General features: G+C 36.8%; 2 protein-coding genes across 2 annotated transcripts; one reads left to right on the forward strand and one right to left on the reverse strand.

The window, feature by feature from the left end:
• The first annotated feature begins 6,456 nt into the window (after window positions 1-6,456).
• On the forward strand, window positions 6,457-9,576 carry LOC107829014 (zinc finger CCCH domain-containing protein 1-like). The gene is made up of 4 exons (XM_016656459.2): window positions 6,457-6,590; window positions 6,741-6,831; window positions 7,628-8,460; window positions 9,224-9,576. Exons 2-4 carry the CDS (start codon window positions 6,741-6,743, stop codon window positions 9,326-9,328), a joined length of 1,029 nt encoding a protein of 342 aa, XP_016511945.1. The 5' UTR covers window positions 6,457-6,590; the 3' UTR covers window positions 9,329-9,576.
• Window positions 9,577-11,101: 1,525 nt separating this feature from the next.
• On the reverse strand, window positions 11,102-17,734 carry LOC107829098 (uncharacterized). The gene is made up of 7 exons (XM_075244910.1): window positions 15,981-17,734; window positions 15,767-15,882; window positions 14,093-15,113; window positions 12,392-12,856; window positions 12,152-12,305; window positions 11,645-11,735; window positions 11,102-11,541 (listed from the first exon to the last, which is right to left on the reverse strand). Exons 1-7 carry the CDS (start codon window positions 17,181-17,183, stop codon window positions 11,424-11,426), a joined length of 3,168 nt encoding a protein of 1,055 aa, XP_075101011.1. The 5' UTR covers window positions 17,184-17,734; the 3' UTR covers window positions 11,102-11,423.
• Window positions 17,735-17,992: the final 258 nt, after the last annotated feature.

Here is a 17,992-nt window from a genome sequence, read left to right on the forward strand (position 1 = left end):
TTTGTAGTAAAAGTGTGGACTACACGGGTAAATAACAAATTATGAACATTTTTTGTAATAAGGTTTGATATATGGTATAGATAGGTAAAAATCCCAAATTTTAAGGTGCAGGTGCACATATGGCTATTTTCATGGATATTATTTAGAGATTAATTAGTATTTATTTTTGTTCTTAAATTTTAAATTAAAAGTATTAATTTTAGGACAATTCAGGATATTTTTGTTCCAAAAATTTAAACTGCAAAATTGAAATTCAGGATGCACTGACTAATTTTTAAATAGCAACCCTTTAGATTGGCTACCAGATGTCATTTCTACAAAAAAAATTAATACTTTACTATTTTTAAAGTCAATATATTCTTTGATATATTTTATGAACATAAAATTATTCGGTTCAGTTCGATCGGTATTGCTTTGGTTTCTTCTATACTAATATTTACCCGTAAAATGGTACAAATGAATTTATACATGGTTTATAGACAAGTGAATTAATTTGATCCTTAGATGATAGTTAAATTAGATAAAAATATAATATTTAGCCTTGAAATAAAGATAAAATAGCATAAATCGTAATTCTGGGAGCAGGGCTTCCGGAGGCAATAGTAACGATATGGATGAGCAAGAAGATAAAATTATATTGAGCTTTGAATAGAGTGTAGAATATGTTTCCCAAAAAATTCGTGTATTGCAATGATAATATAGCTCATTATTTATAGTTGCACCAAGGGAACAAGGTCCTAGGATCAAGCCCCCTCTTTACTGAGAATTATGAGGGCCATTGAAGAATGTATAACGACAGGCAGTGAATGTCATATTCTTTGTAACGGGCCGCGTACTTAATGTTGTAGAATATTTTTTATTAAATACTATCGGGTGACAAGCATTTATTTCACCTTTAAGAGTGACGTTCTCTCCGGTAACAGACGAGATCGTTGCCTTCAGATCCGACTGCCTTCTATTTTCGGCTTCACGTGTCACTTTCTCATGCGATCATTTAATGTAAATATATTTATCCTATGCAACTAATATAAAACCTACCATAATAATTCGGTATGGTTATAAATTTATGTAGAAACGTATAGTTTTATTTATAAAATCTAAAAGTTGACTCGATAAGGTTTGATTTGGTAAATTTAAAGAATCATTGATACGCCTGGTTTAAAGTACCCTTATCGAGTTTAAAATCTAAAAGTTGACTCGATACGGTTTGATTTGGTAAATTTAAAGAATCATTGAGACCCCTTATTTAAAGTACCCATTTCGACTCGATAAGGTCTAAATTAAAGTACCCATTTTGACTTTGTTTCACAAGCATCAGAGTCATCCTTTTTTTCTCTCTTTCATCATTTAGGTCCTGTTTGAAATATCACCTTGTAATTGAATTTGGACATAAGTAAATGCCATTACACATTTTCACATGTTTGGGGGTAATTATATGGTATTTTAATTACCAAATGACTTTTTTTTTTCATTTTAAATATTTTTTATATAATTATGTATTTGTTACACAGTAAACCTTATTTACATGGTATTTTTTTTATAATTAAATTTGATATTGAGAATTACACTATAATTGTACTATGAAAAAAACAAGTCATTAAAATTACTATATTATAAAATTATTTGACTATGTAATTACTATTTTATTAACTAAAATAGCGTGAAATTATATCGTGGTTTCTAGACAGGTCTTTGTTTTCCATATTCAGGATCGAATTTACGACAATGAAAATCATAGAAAGAGAACCCCTTCATTAATCCTAGAAAGGCTAGATAAAATCTTTGTTAATAATGATTGAGTATCTTTATTTGGAGATGATATAGTAAACCATCTTCCAAAGACCTACTGGGAGCACAACCCTTTACTACTTCAATTAATGAACCTTCTAATATTGGTAAAAAACCTTTTAGGTTTTAAACTATTTAGTGTTCTAGCCCAGACCTTAAGAACATTATTAGTAATAGTTGGCAGAATACCGAGGACCTTATGCATGCTACAAAAACTTTTGAGTATAATGTAACTTGGTGGAACACCAATAAATTTGGTAACATATTTAGGAGAAAGAGATCAATTTTGGCGCGCTTACAGAGAATACAGAATTCTCCGAGATATGCCACTAGTGACTTTCTCAAGAACTTGGAGACCTCCTTAGTGAGAGACTATAATGACATTTTAAAGTTAGAAGAAGATTTCTGGAAACTGAAGTCCTGCATAAACTGGCTAAATTATAGGGACACAAATACTAGTTTTTTTCAAATCTCAGCTTTGAATAGGCATAGGCGTAATAGAATAGTATCTTTTAAGGACGATCAAGGAAATTGGATTTATGAGCCTAGAGAAATCATTCAACACACCTACAACTTTTTAAATCAACTCTACCGTACAGACCACAAATTTTCCCCAAATACCCAAATGCTCCTATGAGTACTCACAATATCCTCTCAACTGAAGATAGTTCATATAGGTGGAAATATTTCTAACCAAGAAATCATAAATGCTCTCCCCTCTTTTAAACCATTCAAATCCCCAGGACCGGATGGCCTTCATCCATTCTTCTATCAAAGATACCAGGATATCGTAGGAGAGTCAGTTACCAACTTATGCCATGGGGTTTTTCACAATCAAGCAATACCCTCTGCTCTGAATAATACCTATGTTTGCCTAATCCCTAAAATTGATAATGCAAATAACCTGAAAATTTTTCGGCATATAGGCCTTTGTAACACCATTTATAAAGTGATCGCAAAGATCATTGCTAATCGAGTTAAATCTTTTTTGCATAAGATTATAGGCCCCTTCCAATCGAGCTTCTTTAAAAATAGAAAAGCTTCAGATAATGCTATAATTATCCAAGAAATCATCTCTTCATTCAACAAAATGAAAGGAAAAAAAGTCAATATGCTAATCAAAATCAATTTAGAAAAGGCTTTTGATAAACTTGAATGACCCTTTGTCCACACTACCTTTAAATTCTTTAACTTTCCGAACAATATCACGAATCTCATCATGAATTGTATCACTAACACTAGTATCTCTGTGCTCGTCAATGGGACAAGAACATATTATTTTTAACCTTCTAGAGTCATTTGCTAAGGAGATCCTCTATCACCCTACATATTCATCCTTTGCCTTGAACTACTCTCAAGAAGTATAACACAAGAAGTTAAGAAGTAGAAATGAAGCACTGGATCCTCATTAAAATAGGTAGAGTAAGACCTTGTTTATCACATATTTTCTATGTTGGTGATCTAACTTTCATGGCTCAAGCTTCCACAAAGACTAGTAATTCGATCAAGAAGATTATGTATACCTTTTATAGCTTTTCTGGGGAAACTATAATTATGCTAAATCTAAGATTATTTTTTCCAAAAATAGTACAAATAACCTCAAGCAAGATATTTGTAATATTCTTAATATTAAGGAAGGTACGACTTTTGAAAAGTATCTTGGTTTTCCAATATTTCATAACATGCCAAAAAATTCTGATTTTCAATTTTGCTGGACAATATGAAGTCTAGACTTGTAGGTTGGAAAACAAATTTTTTAAATATTGCTGGTAGAACCACTCTTATAAGATTCACTCTCAATACCATCCCAAATCACGTGATGCAATATATAAAACTCCCCCGAAAAATCACTAACTATATTGACAAAATGCAATCTGACTTCCTCTAGGATTCTAATGATAAGAAAATCAAGCTTCACATAGTCAAGTGGGACATAGTGACTACCCCAAAGGAACAAGGAGGACTTGGTTTGATCAAGACCGATTTAAAATATAATGCTTGGTTAATAGGCTTAGCCTGGAGACTCTTCACAAACTCCTTTCAATCCGTGGGCTCAAGTCCTCGTACACAAGCACTGTACAAATGCCCATAGCAATAGAACCCTCACTTATCGATTCAATCCCAAAACTAGAATTTGAAATAATATTCTTAAAAGGTGGTCATTTTACAATGAAGGGGTTGCACGGGAAGATTGGGAATGGAAAAAAAATATTATTCTGTGGTCTTCCACCTGGACCCCTGTTAAATAGGCCTTTAAGATATGCAGTACATGAACCACACAGGAAGGATGAGTTAACCATGAAAGTTAGTTCAACAATATGTGATGGTAAGTGGAATCTCAACCTAATCTCCTTTGGCATTCATGAGAACATCACTAATATTATCAAGAGTAGCTATATTCCTAAGAAACCGTGTGAGGACCTCTCCATCTGGCCTCACACAAATTCTGGCCTCTTTAGCATGAAATTAGCTTACAAACTTATCTCTCCCACACAATAGAGTGGTAAGAATTTCTCTTGGATTTGGAAACTTAATATCCTGAGGAAAATTAACTACTTTCTTTGATTATGCTATCACAACAAAGTTCCTACTAGGGCTCATCTTCACAAAATCGGCATAAATATAGACGGACATTGTACTACCTGTAGAGGTGAGGATGAAACTTTAATGCATATTTTCTTTGAATGTGTTCATGCTAGACTATATTGGAATAGTGCAGGTCTCCCAAATTCGGTACACCTTGTCATAAGCCAGAATGATAACCACTGTCTAGACTATTTGAGGAATTACCACTATACCTCTGAAGATTCCCTCTACGAACGGAAAGATATTTTTTCATTCAGCCTTTAATACTTATGGTTAAATCGCAATAAAAATTATCATAATAACTATAACAATGCAATCTCGTGGAGAATTGTCAGAAGTAGAATTGTGGAATACAAGCTCCTAACTCAAAACGAGCATCACCACAACTCTAATATAACTTTGAAGCTTAATTGGAACCCACCTCCTTTACAATCATACAAACTCAATACAAATGGAGCTACTAAGGGTAATCCTGGGCTAGGGGTTCTAGGAGGTGTAATTCGAAATCATAAGGGCCACTGGGTAGTGGGGTATTACTCTAGCATCCCAATAACAAATCATACAGAAGTTGAGATATTGGCTCTTCTGCATGGACTCAATCTAGCTGTATCACATGGATTATATCTTTTAAAAGTGGAGATAGATGCAATGGAGGTAATCAAAATGATCAATGGCAAACAAAATAAGTTCACTAACTTAATCCTTGAATGCAGATCCCTTATGAATCAGATGGGTACGAGGAGGGTTAAGTATTGTTTTCGGGAGCAAAATCTAGTAGCTGACTCATTAGCAAAGGAGGGGATGAAGCATGCCAACCTTAATATTTTTGTCCATAGAGGAGAGTCTAGGATTTAAATTATATGGATTCAATTTTTAAGATTTTTAACATTGAACCCATTATATATTTAAAGTTATGGGTTCAAATCTATTATTTTTGCAATTTTAATGATTTTTACATATAAATTTCTACTCCGCGTCAAAAGTTATGGGTTCAATTGAACCCGTAATCCTCACACTCCATCCGCCTCTGTTTGTCCATCTGCTATTAACCCCCGTAGCAATAAATAAACATGTTACTAGGGACATGCAAGGGAAAACATCTACAAGAAATGTTTTGTTGAATACTTGCCGGTTAGTAGCAGACTTACGTAACTATTGTGTGTCTGGTACTCCTTCTTTTGGTGCATCTAATACTTTTAATGATTGTAATGTTATTTAATATTTAAATGAATTCCAGTTTACAAAAAAAAAAAAAAAAAGAGGGACGGTGGCATCGCCCTTGATCTAGAGTCCGCGGTTTGATTCGCGCTCGGTATTTAATAATCTAGTATTTTCCCTTCTAAGTTTTTCTATTAATTCCTGCTGTATTTTTTTAAACTCTACTATTACAGTAGTAATTAGTAATTGTTGTTGACTTTTTCTTTTTCTTTTTACAAACTGTCTAGTAGGGTGTTGATGGTTCGGTTTGTATCGATTTTTCCCTTAAAAGAAACCAAACCAAATAGGTCGGTTTTTCAAATATTAGAACCAAACCAAACCAATTAATTTGGTTTTTTCTCGATTTAGTTTATGTCGGGTTTTCGATTTTTTTGATTATTTGTCAGTTTTTTCTTAAATATAAGACATACACTGCCAAACACATATTCCGACGATCACATTTTTAACATAACACTATCAAATCAATTGCCATTTGAGAAATCTATTATTTACTAAAATATATTGATGATAATTGAATCAAATAGTGATGAATAATTTAAGAATTCAATTAAAAATATATATTTTTTAACATGAAATGGATTCTTACACTTAACATGTTAAGAAAACTACAAATCAAACTAGAATATAAAAGTAAAAAACTATACTAAAAGTAAAAACAATTAACATTCACCATAAAATTTTTGAATCTTTGTAGAAATATATATATATATATGTAATAATAAATTTGAAATAACTATCCCTGTAGTCGGTTTGGTTCGATTTTTTTCAATTATTTTTTGATTAAAATCAAAACCAAACCAAACCAAACAAAAAAAAGTATCAATATTTTTGGTATATCTGGACGTTAAACAAAAGAACCCTCCCCCTGCTTCCGCAGCCCCTCCGCCAGTTCACCACCGCCAATCCACCTCCGGGCCTCCCCGTCACCGTCGTTCTGCTGCACGTGGGGCTCAAGTCTGCCACCACCGACTGCCATTCCGTCAGCGATCTCTATAACTGTAAGTCGTTCTCCTCGAAAACTTCATCTGGCCCTATTTCTCTCTCTTTTTTTTTTTGGTTCATATTTCTAGCCCTATTTTAGCTTTGCAGTCTATTTTGCTTGTATCGCGCTCGATATTTAATATGATTCCAACGATTTGTGTTGTCAGATGGAGAATTCAAATACTCCAGCGTTTGAATCGAACCCTGCCGAAGCTGAAACTGAGCAGCCGCCAACAGCTCCACCTTCTTCAAGTTCCGGTAGCCTCCTCTTCCTTAATCACCAACCAATTTATTTGTGGTTATTTGCGCTCTCATAAATTCTTTTCTCTACTAATGGTTAATTGCATAAAAAAATTACACTTTTGGCCGCTCGGACAAGGTTAAAATATTATGGTATCAAGCTTCTGTATAACAGTAATTTTTGGACCGAAGTACACAATATCTACCAAATTACAACATTGATGTGAAGCAGTAAAGTGTACTCCAGCGCTGAAATCACAATTTAACTTTGTAGAGTATTATTACGAGATTAGTAATTTGGAATTACATCTAAGCTCAACAAGTATTACTATTCGGATTAGCTGTAGCCCTTCACATCTCGTCAAACATGTGATATTAAATTATACATGGCTCTACAAAAAAGATGCTATGGGAACTTAACTCATCCAACTTGTTTCTCTAGTTGCAAAAACAACAACTACGTCTCAATCTTAAGTAAGTCGGGATTCAGCAATGAATTCTGACGGACCATGTTGTTCCATTTAAGCTCATCTCTAGTTGCAATGAAAAGAAAAGAACTTTTCAAGTCCATATGTTTGGTGTCACAAGTGATCATCTTGAGCTTGTCATTGGACATGGCTGTTGTAACTAATGTTCCATTAAGTACTGGTTTTGTTAGTATCCCTGGTTTTGCAGATATCCATGTATCTTATGCTTGCAAATGTTAATCCTAAGTTCCTTTTCTATTCTAGCTTGTTTCTGCATTCTTTTGTCAATTTACTGGTTCAATTTTTTTCTTCTTATTATACTTTTGTTTCCTTTCTTCTATTTGCAGTATGCAATTTTTTTAAGAAACCATCCAAGGGCAAAAATATCAGAAAGCGTCCTACGGTTGAGGAGGGGGAGAATGACGATGCAGAAGGTGAAGGTTCAGTCATATATACCAAGAAAAAGCCAGCCATTGCGGATAACAAGCTACGCTTTTCTACTGGAGCTTCAAAGTGTAACAAGGCTACAGAATCCAATGTGGATTCAAAATCTCGAGTTTTTCATTTTGAATCCTCTAAAGAAATTCAAGTTCAAAATGATAGTAGAGCTACAGCTACCTTAGAAACTGAGACCGAGTTCTCTAAGGATGCCCGGGCCATTCGGGAGAGAGCTTTGAAGCAGGCAGAGGGGGCCTTGAAAGGAAAAAGCAAGACTGGTGGGGATGAGAAATTGTACAAGGGGATGAATCAATATACTGATTACAAAGCTGGTTTGAGAAGGGAACATACGATTTCTAGTGAGAAAGCTGGTGGAGCACATGGTCCTCTCAGGGCTTCTGCCCACATTAGAGTTTCAGCAAGGTTCGACTATCAGCCAGATATTTGTAAGGACTACAAAGAGACGGGATATTGTGGATACGGGGACTCTTGCAAATTTATGCATGACCGTGGAGATTATAAGTCTGGTTGGCAGATTGAAAAAGAGTGGGACGAAGCTGAGAAAGAGAGGAAACGTAAATTGGCTATGGGGATGCTCGACGAGGATGATGAGGATGCTGAGAAGAGTGATGAAGATGATGATGACGCCTTACCATTTGCTTGCTTTATCTGCAGAGAGCCTTTTGTTGACCCCGTTATGACCAAATGCAAGCATTACTTCTGTGAGCATTGTGCATTAAAGGTAATTTCATTGACCTTTTTCTCTTGCTTGCTTGATCTCATAATGGAATCTGTGAACACCAACTCCTATATGTTCCTTTTCCATTCCTCTTGTTTCTAACCTATTCCTCTTGTTTTTAAACTTTACCTCTTGTTTGAGGTGGCAATAGAGTTTACCCCCTCCCTCTTCCCCAACCGCAACCACCTAAAAAGGAAAGGAATGCAGTAGAGTGGACTTTCTTGGTGCATATTGCCCTTAATGTGCCCTTTCCTTATTGTTTTTTTTATATACAGTGCAACTATGGTCAGGAGAAATTTTGTATATGTGGAGTTAGATTGACACTAGGATGTAAAAGTACCAACTGAAATAGGCAAGAGTTACTTCTCCGGCAAGTATTGGAATTTACCTTTTTCCTTAATTAGAAAAAACTACCCCTTATATTGGTTGGGCTTTCGACAAAGAATAGAGATTAGAGACTACTTAAATTAATTTGAGTTGCAGTCATCTCGGTCACACAGATATGACTTATATGAATTGTTAAATATTCGAAATGTACTTCTCATTGCCGATCTCAAGTGGTAATGGTAGAGACCTGCTCTACAAGGCGATGGGATATGAGATTCCCCTTAGGATAAAGCAGGATTCTTTCACTTCTATTTTTCTCTTGTGTGAATTGATCATATTACACAGCTATGACTTATTTCACTTCTATTTTTCTCCTTTGTGCAAATTGCAAGGTAATCAATTTTTTTTTTGTTTTTTTTTGGGGTTTTGTGGTTAACAGCACCATGCAAAGAACAAGAAGTGTTTTGTATGCAACCAGCCAACGCTTGGAATATTCAATACAGCATTTGAAATACGTAAGAGAATGGCGGCTCAAGGAAAATGATGGATGCCAAGCAAGGGGTTATTGCTTCACAGATGAAGACATGTGCTTCAAACACGATGTGCACAATAATCCAATTGAGAAGTTGGTCGGTTGTCTGAATCTCAACTTTGAGGAGTTGGACTAATGTACGCATTACTGTATAGTGGATGCTGAAATTTTGTTATATTAATGCAATTTGACTAATGTAGTACTAAATTCATATATGTTTGGTATTTTTTAACTATCCTTAAATTTTGTGCTTCGCTTCAGAGAAATGTGCGCTTTTTACTTCTTGCTTTTCGCTTCAAGCTTCGTAGACATTGTTGCCTTTTTTACGCTTTTAAAAGCACTGCTGGTCAGTTCTCTCTCTTCCAGTATACCACGGAAACTCGTCTTCCGCTTTATTGTAAGTACATACAAGTTGGATATCTTGGATTTGCGTTTTTGTATGTGAAAGGTATCACCCTATCAGTTTTCTTGCTAAAGCTCTTGTATAACTGATTCTCAGACTGTTGTAGTCTTCCTTCATGTGTAGAACTTTTTTGTTGACAAGCACCTAACATGTTCAGATCATATGCTTATAAAGCTAACTTTAATAGAAGCATACTTCTGCCCCAGGGCCTAGCTCAAGTGACAAAGGGTGGTGGATTTGTGTCTTAGGTCACAGGTTCAAGTCCCCACACCATGCAAAGCAAAGTCTGGTATTTAAGTGGAGAAGGGTAGAGGGGTGGGCCCGTTATCCACCGAGTTTCGAAGGCTGTTGGTCCAAAGGATCGGCTCCAGATGGATTTCTCGGTCATAAAAAAAAAATAGAAGTATACTCCCTTATTCTGGACAAGGTTGGGAATATTATAGTGCCAATCCAACTCTTCATGCGATTTTTCATATTTTATCTACTAAATCTGTTCCCCCCTTAGATTTTTCAAAAGCTAGCTAATTGCTATCACGCGTAACGGAGGATTTACCCCCTGGAGTACATGCCATGTATCCTTTTTTTCTTTTAATCATATAATTTGTTTTCTCACAGAAGGAAAAGTTTCAGGTTGTCGTGACTCATCCATTCTAGTCGCAAGGGTTTTGTCTGCATCACTAGTCCAAGTATTAAGCTGAACCTTTTTCTGATTTCAACGGCTAACTGGAAAGTGATACAAGCTAATAGAATAGTAATGTTGTGTGGCTATCGTTGCCCTTTGAAGAAACTATACTTAAAACTCAAGTTAATGAAGGTTAATTACACAACAAATGCAATGGTGAGAGTTCCACATGCCAAGTTTGTCTTGCTTCTTATAACAAATGCAACGAAGAACTTTATCCCGAACTAAAGAAGAAAACAAGAGCGGTGAATTGAATCACGCTACAAGAAAGTCAACAAATCTAATGGTGAGTGTTTTACCAGCCAAGTTTTACTCTTGCTTGTCATAGTTTTAGTGTCAAATGCATTAGCAAGTAAATAATTATTAGACAGAAAGCAATCACTGTCTCAAAGTATTGGGAACTTCTTTCAATAATCTGGGGAACTCTAACATGCCTTATTCAGCTATGTGCTGTACCAACATAAAAATACCCTTTAGAGCAACGGCTTCTTTAGATCTCAATCCTGAAATTTCATTGTCAAGTGTTCATGGCTCTGTTCAGCAGCATCACCGACTCTAGCTGATCAGATCTACATTGAATCTAATGCTTCTGTGAGAGTTTTAAGCTACAATTTGTACTGTTTTTATCCCATTTTCATTCTGATTAGAAGAAACCAATGAGAAGAAACTGCTAAGCTGCTTGTAGCATATTTACATGTAAGGAACTCTCCAATTTTCATTTGAATTGTTAATACAAAAAGTTGAAAGACACAATGCTAATAATCACAGAAAGAACTTTCCTTTCTTTTCTCCTATTGTATACAAAGGATGGTTAGTGAAAACCAGAGGAGAGTGAGCATTCATCCACTATCTCTAAACCTGTTATAGACAATAAATTAGCCATAAATATTTCCATGGCTGACAAGATTCAATTAAAAAGAAAAAAGGAAAAGAAAACGAAAATCATCCTTTGGCTCATCTCTCATTGGACAAAAAGTTAGGAATCAGCAGTCCTCTAGAACAAAATCCGGTTAACCTGTGCGTCACGAGTGTATATATGCACGGACAACATCTATTATGGGGGTTTCACATATTGGACATTTTCCGGTGCCCCAAAGCAATTCATGGGCACACCTGAAACAGGTGCACATATGCCCACACCTGAAAAGAATGGATAATGATACCCAAGAGATTAATATTACTTGTTTCTTGTGTATTTTGAATTGCCTTAGTGAAAATTCTTGCTGCAATCAATGCCAAGTACCTGTAAAGGAGAGAATCAACTTGCGCCCCATAGCAAATACGACAATTTGCTCTGTTTGCACCCTTATCTGAATTATTCCCAATCATTGGACCTGCATTACAAAAATGTTACACTCTACTCCCTTTCTGTATATAACCAAACAGGGAGGAAAAATAGAAAAGAAAAAGATCACAGGTATATGAAGCTCCATAAGTGAAGCCAGATCTTGGAACTTACTCAATAGTTATTCAAAAGTGTGCAAAGATTGAGAGGAGGAAGAAAACCATGGTATGATGCAACAAATTTCAACAAGGTAAGCTTGTTCCCCCCAAAAAAAGTTCAATAAGGTAAAGAATATAAGAAGTGAAACGACTTCACAATATAGCTATTTCTTCTGTCAAGTTTTTCTTATAGGTTATGAAGGGTTTTATGAAGTTAGAAAACACAAAAACAATCAAATCGTTTTATGAATGATGATGGAGGAGCTTAGTAAGCATCTTATATTTAGATTTCAGTAAACCAACTCACCTGACTGAGTTATTGCAGCTGTAACCTCCTGCTTAATGGAATGTTGTAATTTCATTTGCATGTTCACGCAGCTGTTTATTGATCTTCGTATTTCAAATATCTCTTGGTGGAGTTGCTCCATATGTCCTCGCAATTCATATATTAGTTCCATTTCCTGTTAATGCCATGTTGTTATGACTAGTCTCAAACTCAGGAATATCTGGCAAGTCATTGTAAAAATAGTGGGGGAAAAAAACTTACAATTGAAGTGTGTATAGCGGAGGAGGAGCATTGTTGATTGTGATGGGAGTAAATATTGGATGACTGAGATTGTGGTAAAGAATTAGACGGAAGGTGACAGGAGTCATCAGTGACACCCCGGTCTTGATTATTGCTCCATGACGGTAAAGTATGTGAAGCTTTCTTCTGATCAACTAATTCCTCAGGTTCGAGGTAATGTTGTCTAATTGGTGTATTGTCATCTTCAAAGTCATCCTCATAACCCGAGTCTTCTTCTTCCTCATCATCTTCGGCCTCTCCTCCTCGTGTTTCATTATGTGATACCATTTCCTCTTCCTTCTCTTTTTCTTTAGGTACACGTGCCTCTACTTCTTCCTGAAGCTGGCCGGTCATTGCATTAGGTAGTTGTTGTGAGCGAGACGCCATTAGTCGATCTATTTTCTCTCTCAAACCACTATTAAGAAAGATTGAAACACTTTTTCTGCACAATTATGAAGAGCAAAAGTAAGTGCAGATCAGGGGCTATGCTTCTACTACAGAAGCTGAATATTAATATCTTAGGGCAGCTAAAGGAGATATACAGACTCTATATTCACTCGAGTATCACTTTCATTGGCAAGCAGGGGACTATAAAATCTAAACTATGACGTCCTTTTCCAAATTGCAAAGTCCGTTTTCTTGAATCTCATCTCATTTCGATCAAACACGTGTCACATTCTTCTACGAGGTTAAGTCGTATTTTCAGAGATTATCTCCACACCGACACGGACAAGTACAGAAATGATCCATGCTTCGGTCCTGTTTGCCTGATATACTCTAAGTGACAATTATGTTCTGAGGTGGATTCACTTTTGTTATTGCCTTAATTTTTGTGATCTCTGTCTGATCTCTAGTGACAGCCTTCATGTAGTAACAACGGTTCATTTCTGTCTGATACTCTTAGTGGAAATCATATTCTAATGGTTTGCTATTGGTTCTCCCTTGAAAGCTTTGTGCTTCATTAATGTGGGCAGGCAAATGTCTACGAATCGTACACATTTGCCAAAGTAAAACATATATCCAACTGGTGCAACAAACAACAACAACAACAACAACAACCCAGTGTAATCCCACAAGTGGGGTCTGGGGAGGGTAATATGTACGCAGACCTTACCTCTACCCCGAGGGGCAGAGAGGCTGTTTCCAGGAGACCCTCGGCTCAAAGAGGCAACAAGAGACACTATATTAGTACTATCAATAGACTCATAATAAAACAACATAAAATACCATAAAATCCATAACATAACATAAATACCATAAAATAACAAAGTAACAGCAATATAAGAGATATAGGAAATACGAGAAAGATGTAAGGTATTAATACACAACAGATAAAGCCCATCATCAGTAGTTGATCAATAACATCCTAAGACTAATTCCTAACTGGCTAGTCTCACTCTAGTGCGCTGTAGAAAAGACATCACAATTTCCCCTAACCTACAACCTTAATGCTCGATCTCCACAATTCCCTGTTTAGGGCCATGTCCTCAGTAACCCTAAGTCGCGCCATATCCTGCCTGATCACCTCTCCCCAATACTTCTTAGGTCTCCCTCTACCTCTCCTCGTACCCACCACCGCCAGTCGTTCACACCTTCTCACCGGTGCATCAGTGTTCCTCCTCTGAATGTGCCCGAACCATTTGAGTCTTGCTTCCCGCATCTTGTCCTCCATGGGGGCCACACCCCTTGGTATCTTTCTTGTCTAAGGCCTTCCCACTCTTTACGTGGACGGGAAATATCACTTACCCAGTCATGGTTGGATTCTGACTGCTGCTCGTAGTTAGACTGTAGTTCATCCCATCCACTTGGTGTGTGAGAATAATCACTTACCCAACCACAATCACTGTCCATTAGATTCTGGTTGGTCGCTTCCTCTTCCCAGTCACTTTGACGTTTGGTGCTCTCACTAGACCACTCATTACTTGTTCCTGCATGCTGCAAGTTATTTGCATCTTGTTCTTCTCTATGGACACTTTGTTCACTATACTTGGAAGGTTTTGGTGTCTCTACAAATTCCAGTGACTTGTCATGGCTAGCTTCACAGCTTGCATATCCCCAGCTAGCTTGGTCATGGGAAATATCTGATCTCCGTAGTTGTGAAGTACAATGTAGTAATTTGGAGCTAACTGCTTGATGACTGTGGTCCACCTCATTAAGATTTGGACTTAAAGAACTGTCCGAATGTTGGGTATGAAATGGCATTTCTTTCTGGGGATTTGACGAGCTTGTAGCTTTCACATTTGTTGTAACCCTTTGGGAGCTTATCTTCTCTTCTCGCTGTTGATTGGAGGGAAATTTTTTTCCAACTTGTGAGTTGTTATCTACCACCTTTGTGCAGAGAGTTATCGGCTCACTAGGCTCTTGTGAATGATTCCCTCGTGCAGACGTGGACGCAGATTCTGATTTTGGACTGTTATTTTCCACTGCTATAGAGGTGCTTCTTGAGTCAGCTACACCAGGCTGCATTCCCTGCTGATTCCTTTCTCTCCGCTTATACGATGCTAATTCACTTCCAACTTTTACAGTGTCGTTATCAGCCAGTTCTCTATGGCAGCTGATCGAGCCTTTGTCATCCCTTTCACAATTCTGTACTCTTTGCTGATTTAGTGTGGAATTCCGGCTTTCCTGGGTGTTATCTGCCGCTTCTCTTGAGAGGCTTCTTGATTCAGCTTCACCATTCTGACTTCCTGTATTGAACCTTTTCCTGAAATGAATTAACATATTTCAATTTCAATTATTCCATATTAAGGTACATTTTGAATCAGAAAGACCATAACTTTGTTTCCATAAGGTAGAACCCGAATGGATAATTAATTCCCTTCAAACCACATAACTCATAAGGAAATGCCCTGATTCTTAAATACTTTTCATTGTGAAAATGGAAAGAACAATACAAGAAAAGCTGATTGAAGGGAAAGTCTACCAGTCTCATTAACGTGTTTTCAGCTTCAATTGTTTAGTTTTTCATACATTTGATGAGTTACAACTTACGTGCATAGTTCATATATATATATATATATATATAGAGAGAGAGAGAGAGAGAGAGTCCACATTAAAATAAAATGGCAACTAAACGACGGATAAACTGTCAACAACAGCAATAGGTTCCCAAGATTGGATTCTCCCTAGACTGTGTTAACAAACTATAATCTTCTTTGCCTCAGCATGTCAAAGAAAAAGAACTGTTCAACTGAGAACAAATGGTGCAATTTTGCTCTAAAATTTTCATATTTTAAGCAGTTGAGAACATGATGATCAGAAACATTCTCCATAAGGTAACTGCAGATTAATTCTTTGTAATGGCCATTTGATATTTACAAAGACATGGATCAAAAGGAGTTAAATAAGGACCTTTACCTGATATGCGTGATTGCAGATTGAGACATTCTATTTGATTCGGATGATGTGCCTTTGGTTGATCGATCATCTCTGGCGCCTATGCCACGACGCAGGAATCTAACTTTAAGCAAAGCCTATTCAGGAAGTTGGATTTGAGTAAATGATACTAGTTTAAAGCAAATTCAACAGTAAAATTACACTTGAATGAAGGATTAGAGAGCAAAAAGCAAACCTGAATACGACCTCTTTGTTGGAACTTGGAAACGGCCTTACGCTCCTTAAAACCTTCAAGTTCCCGGTATCTGTCACGCTCCATTTGCAATAGCAAATCGCTCAATGCCTGGCGACCTCTGATAATACGGGGCGAGTGCAGAACCGGGAAAAAACTCCTCTGTTGTTGCTGTAATTGCTCTGAATGATCAAATGATGTTTTAATTCGAGGCAACGATTCACCACCACAGGCAAGGGCAGCATTATTACCATTGTTCTCGCTCTCATGATTCTCTTCACCATTACTACTCGCCAATTTCCTAATTATATCAGCAACTCTTGGCTTTTCTCTTTCTTTAATATTTGAATGTCTTTCATTCACAACCGTGGTTTTATCCAATGGTTCCCAATCTCCCGATGATTCGCCATTGACGCTCATGGACGGAGTCTCAAATCGTCCATCTACCGAAGATTCATCACATGTATCATCACATCCTTTCTGAGGTGAATTGTTCCCCAAATTCACGCTCTTTGATACCGTTTCAAAATCCCTCCAACGGCGTACAAGGGTCGAAACTCCACCATTATTAGGAACTTCTACGATGCTGCCTTCAGGCAATGAACCATTCGTGTTCGCGTTCGCCTCTCTCTGTTTCGTAGTCCTAGTAGAAAACACCATTTCTCTAGCTTTATCCCATTTATTATTATTAGTGGATTTGATGTTAGTCGTGGGACTATTCTCATTGTTATCCCATTGTGGTTTGTGAACCCATAAATCAGCATAGTCAACATGACCAGGTCCATGACTATCAACAGAGGAAGGGGTGGGTTGACTTGTAGAAATGCAAGAATGGATGTGGGTATGAACCAAATCTTTGAGATTCTTTTGAAAAGCAGCATTAGTTGAATCTCTATGGCTGCAACGATCACGCCTATTACGATCTCTGAGGACATGACCAAAGGGAGAAGAAGAAGAGGCTATTTCTACCTGAGAAGATGCCATTTCTTCTGACCCTTTTTGCTCAATCAAGAATGTTGCTATGATGTTAATTATTATTTGTTGACAAAAAGGAGAAAACTTTGAACATTTCAATGTTCCCCTATTAAAAATTGGAAACAACCCATCTGGTTGAAAAAATGAAAATGACTGCAAAAATGTCTCGCTTTTCAATGAAGAAGAAGAAGAAATTAGGAGAAACACAATAGAAACTAACCATAGAAACATTCAAGAATAACAAAAATGATATAATTCATTCCTATACCTCTCTTTTAACTGTTTTCCTCTCTTTCAATGATAAGAAAATCAAGAAAATTCCTAGTAATAAATTGAATGAATGAAAGACCAAAAGAGCTGTTTTTTGGGTAATTAAAACGTCAAAAACGGTCAATTAGCGCAAACCGCACGTCTCGCCGATTATTTCTCGTCTTTCATCATCTTGTTAAAACTTATCAATATTCTTTCCAAACGGGGTCTAATTAGAACTTTCCACATGGAAAAATGAATGGCAAAGGAAAGAGAGAGAAGGGGGGGGGGGGGTTATGTGGGGGGGGGGGAAGAGGGGTAGAGGTGAGTAAGATGTGAAGTGTAGAGCAAACAAACAAAAGATGGGAGCTTCGTGGGGGAAGAAAAAAAAATCTTAGAGAAGACGAAAAGAGAGGGAATGGGGAGATGTGGACATGTGGTGTTGTGCTGTTGTTATTGTTGTTGTGCAAGTGTTTTTTTCATTAATAAAACAGTAAGCTGCTGTGCATATGTGTAGTATCAGAGTTTGGTGTAAGGGAGCTCTGCAAAAAGGGCAAGAGAGAGAGAGAGACGTTGGATTTGAGCCGTTGGAAATGTGGGGTCGCGATTGAATTATATATCCCTCTGTTTCTAAGGCTTCCTTTTTTTCCTACTTTGCGGTAAAGCCAAACCATTTGCCATCTTTCCATGAGAGCGTCTCCCTTTTCCTTGACCACTTCTCCACTATTCTTTTGCAACTCAACAATTTTACGTGACAACAATAACAACTTTTTTTTTTTTTTTTTTGTTAA

This window comes from Nicotiana tabacum, chromosome 3, assembly GCF_000715075.1.
Source record: "Nicotiana tabacum cultivar K326 chromosome 3, ASM71507v2, whole genome shotgun sequence".
NCBI lineage: Eukaryota > Viridiplantae > Streptophyta > Magnoliopsida > Solanales > Solanaceae > Nicotiana > Nicotiana tabacum.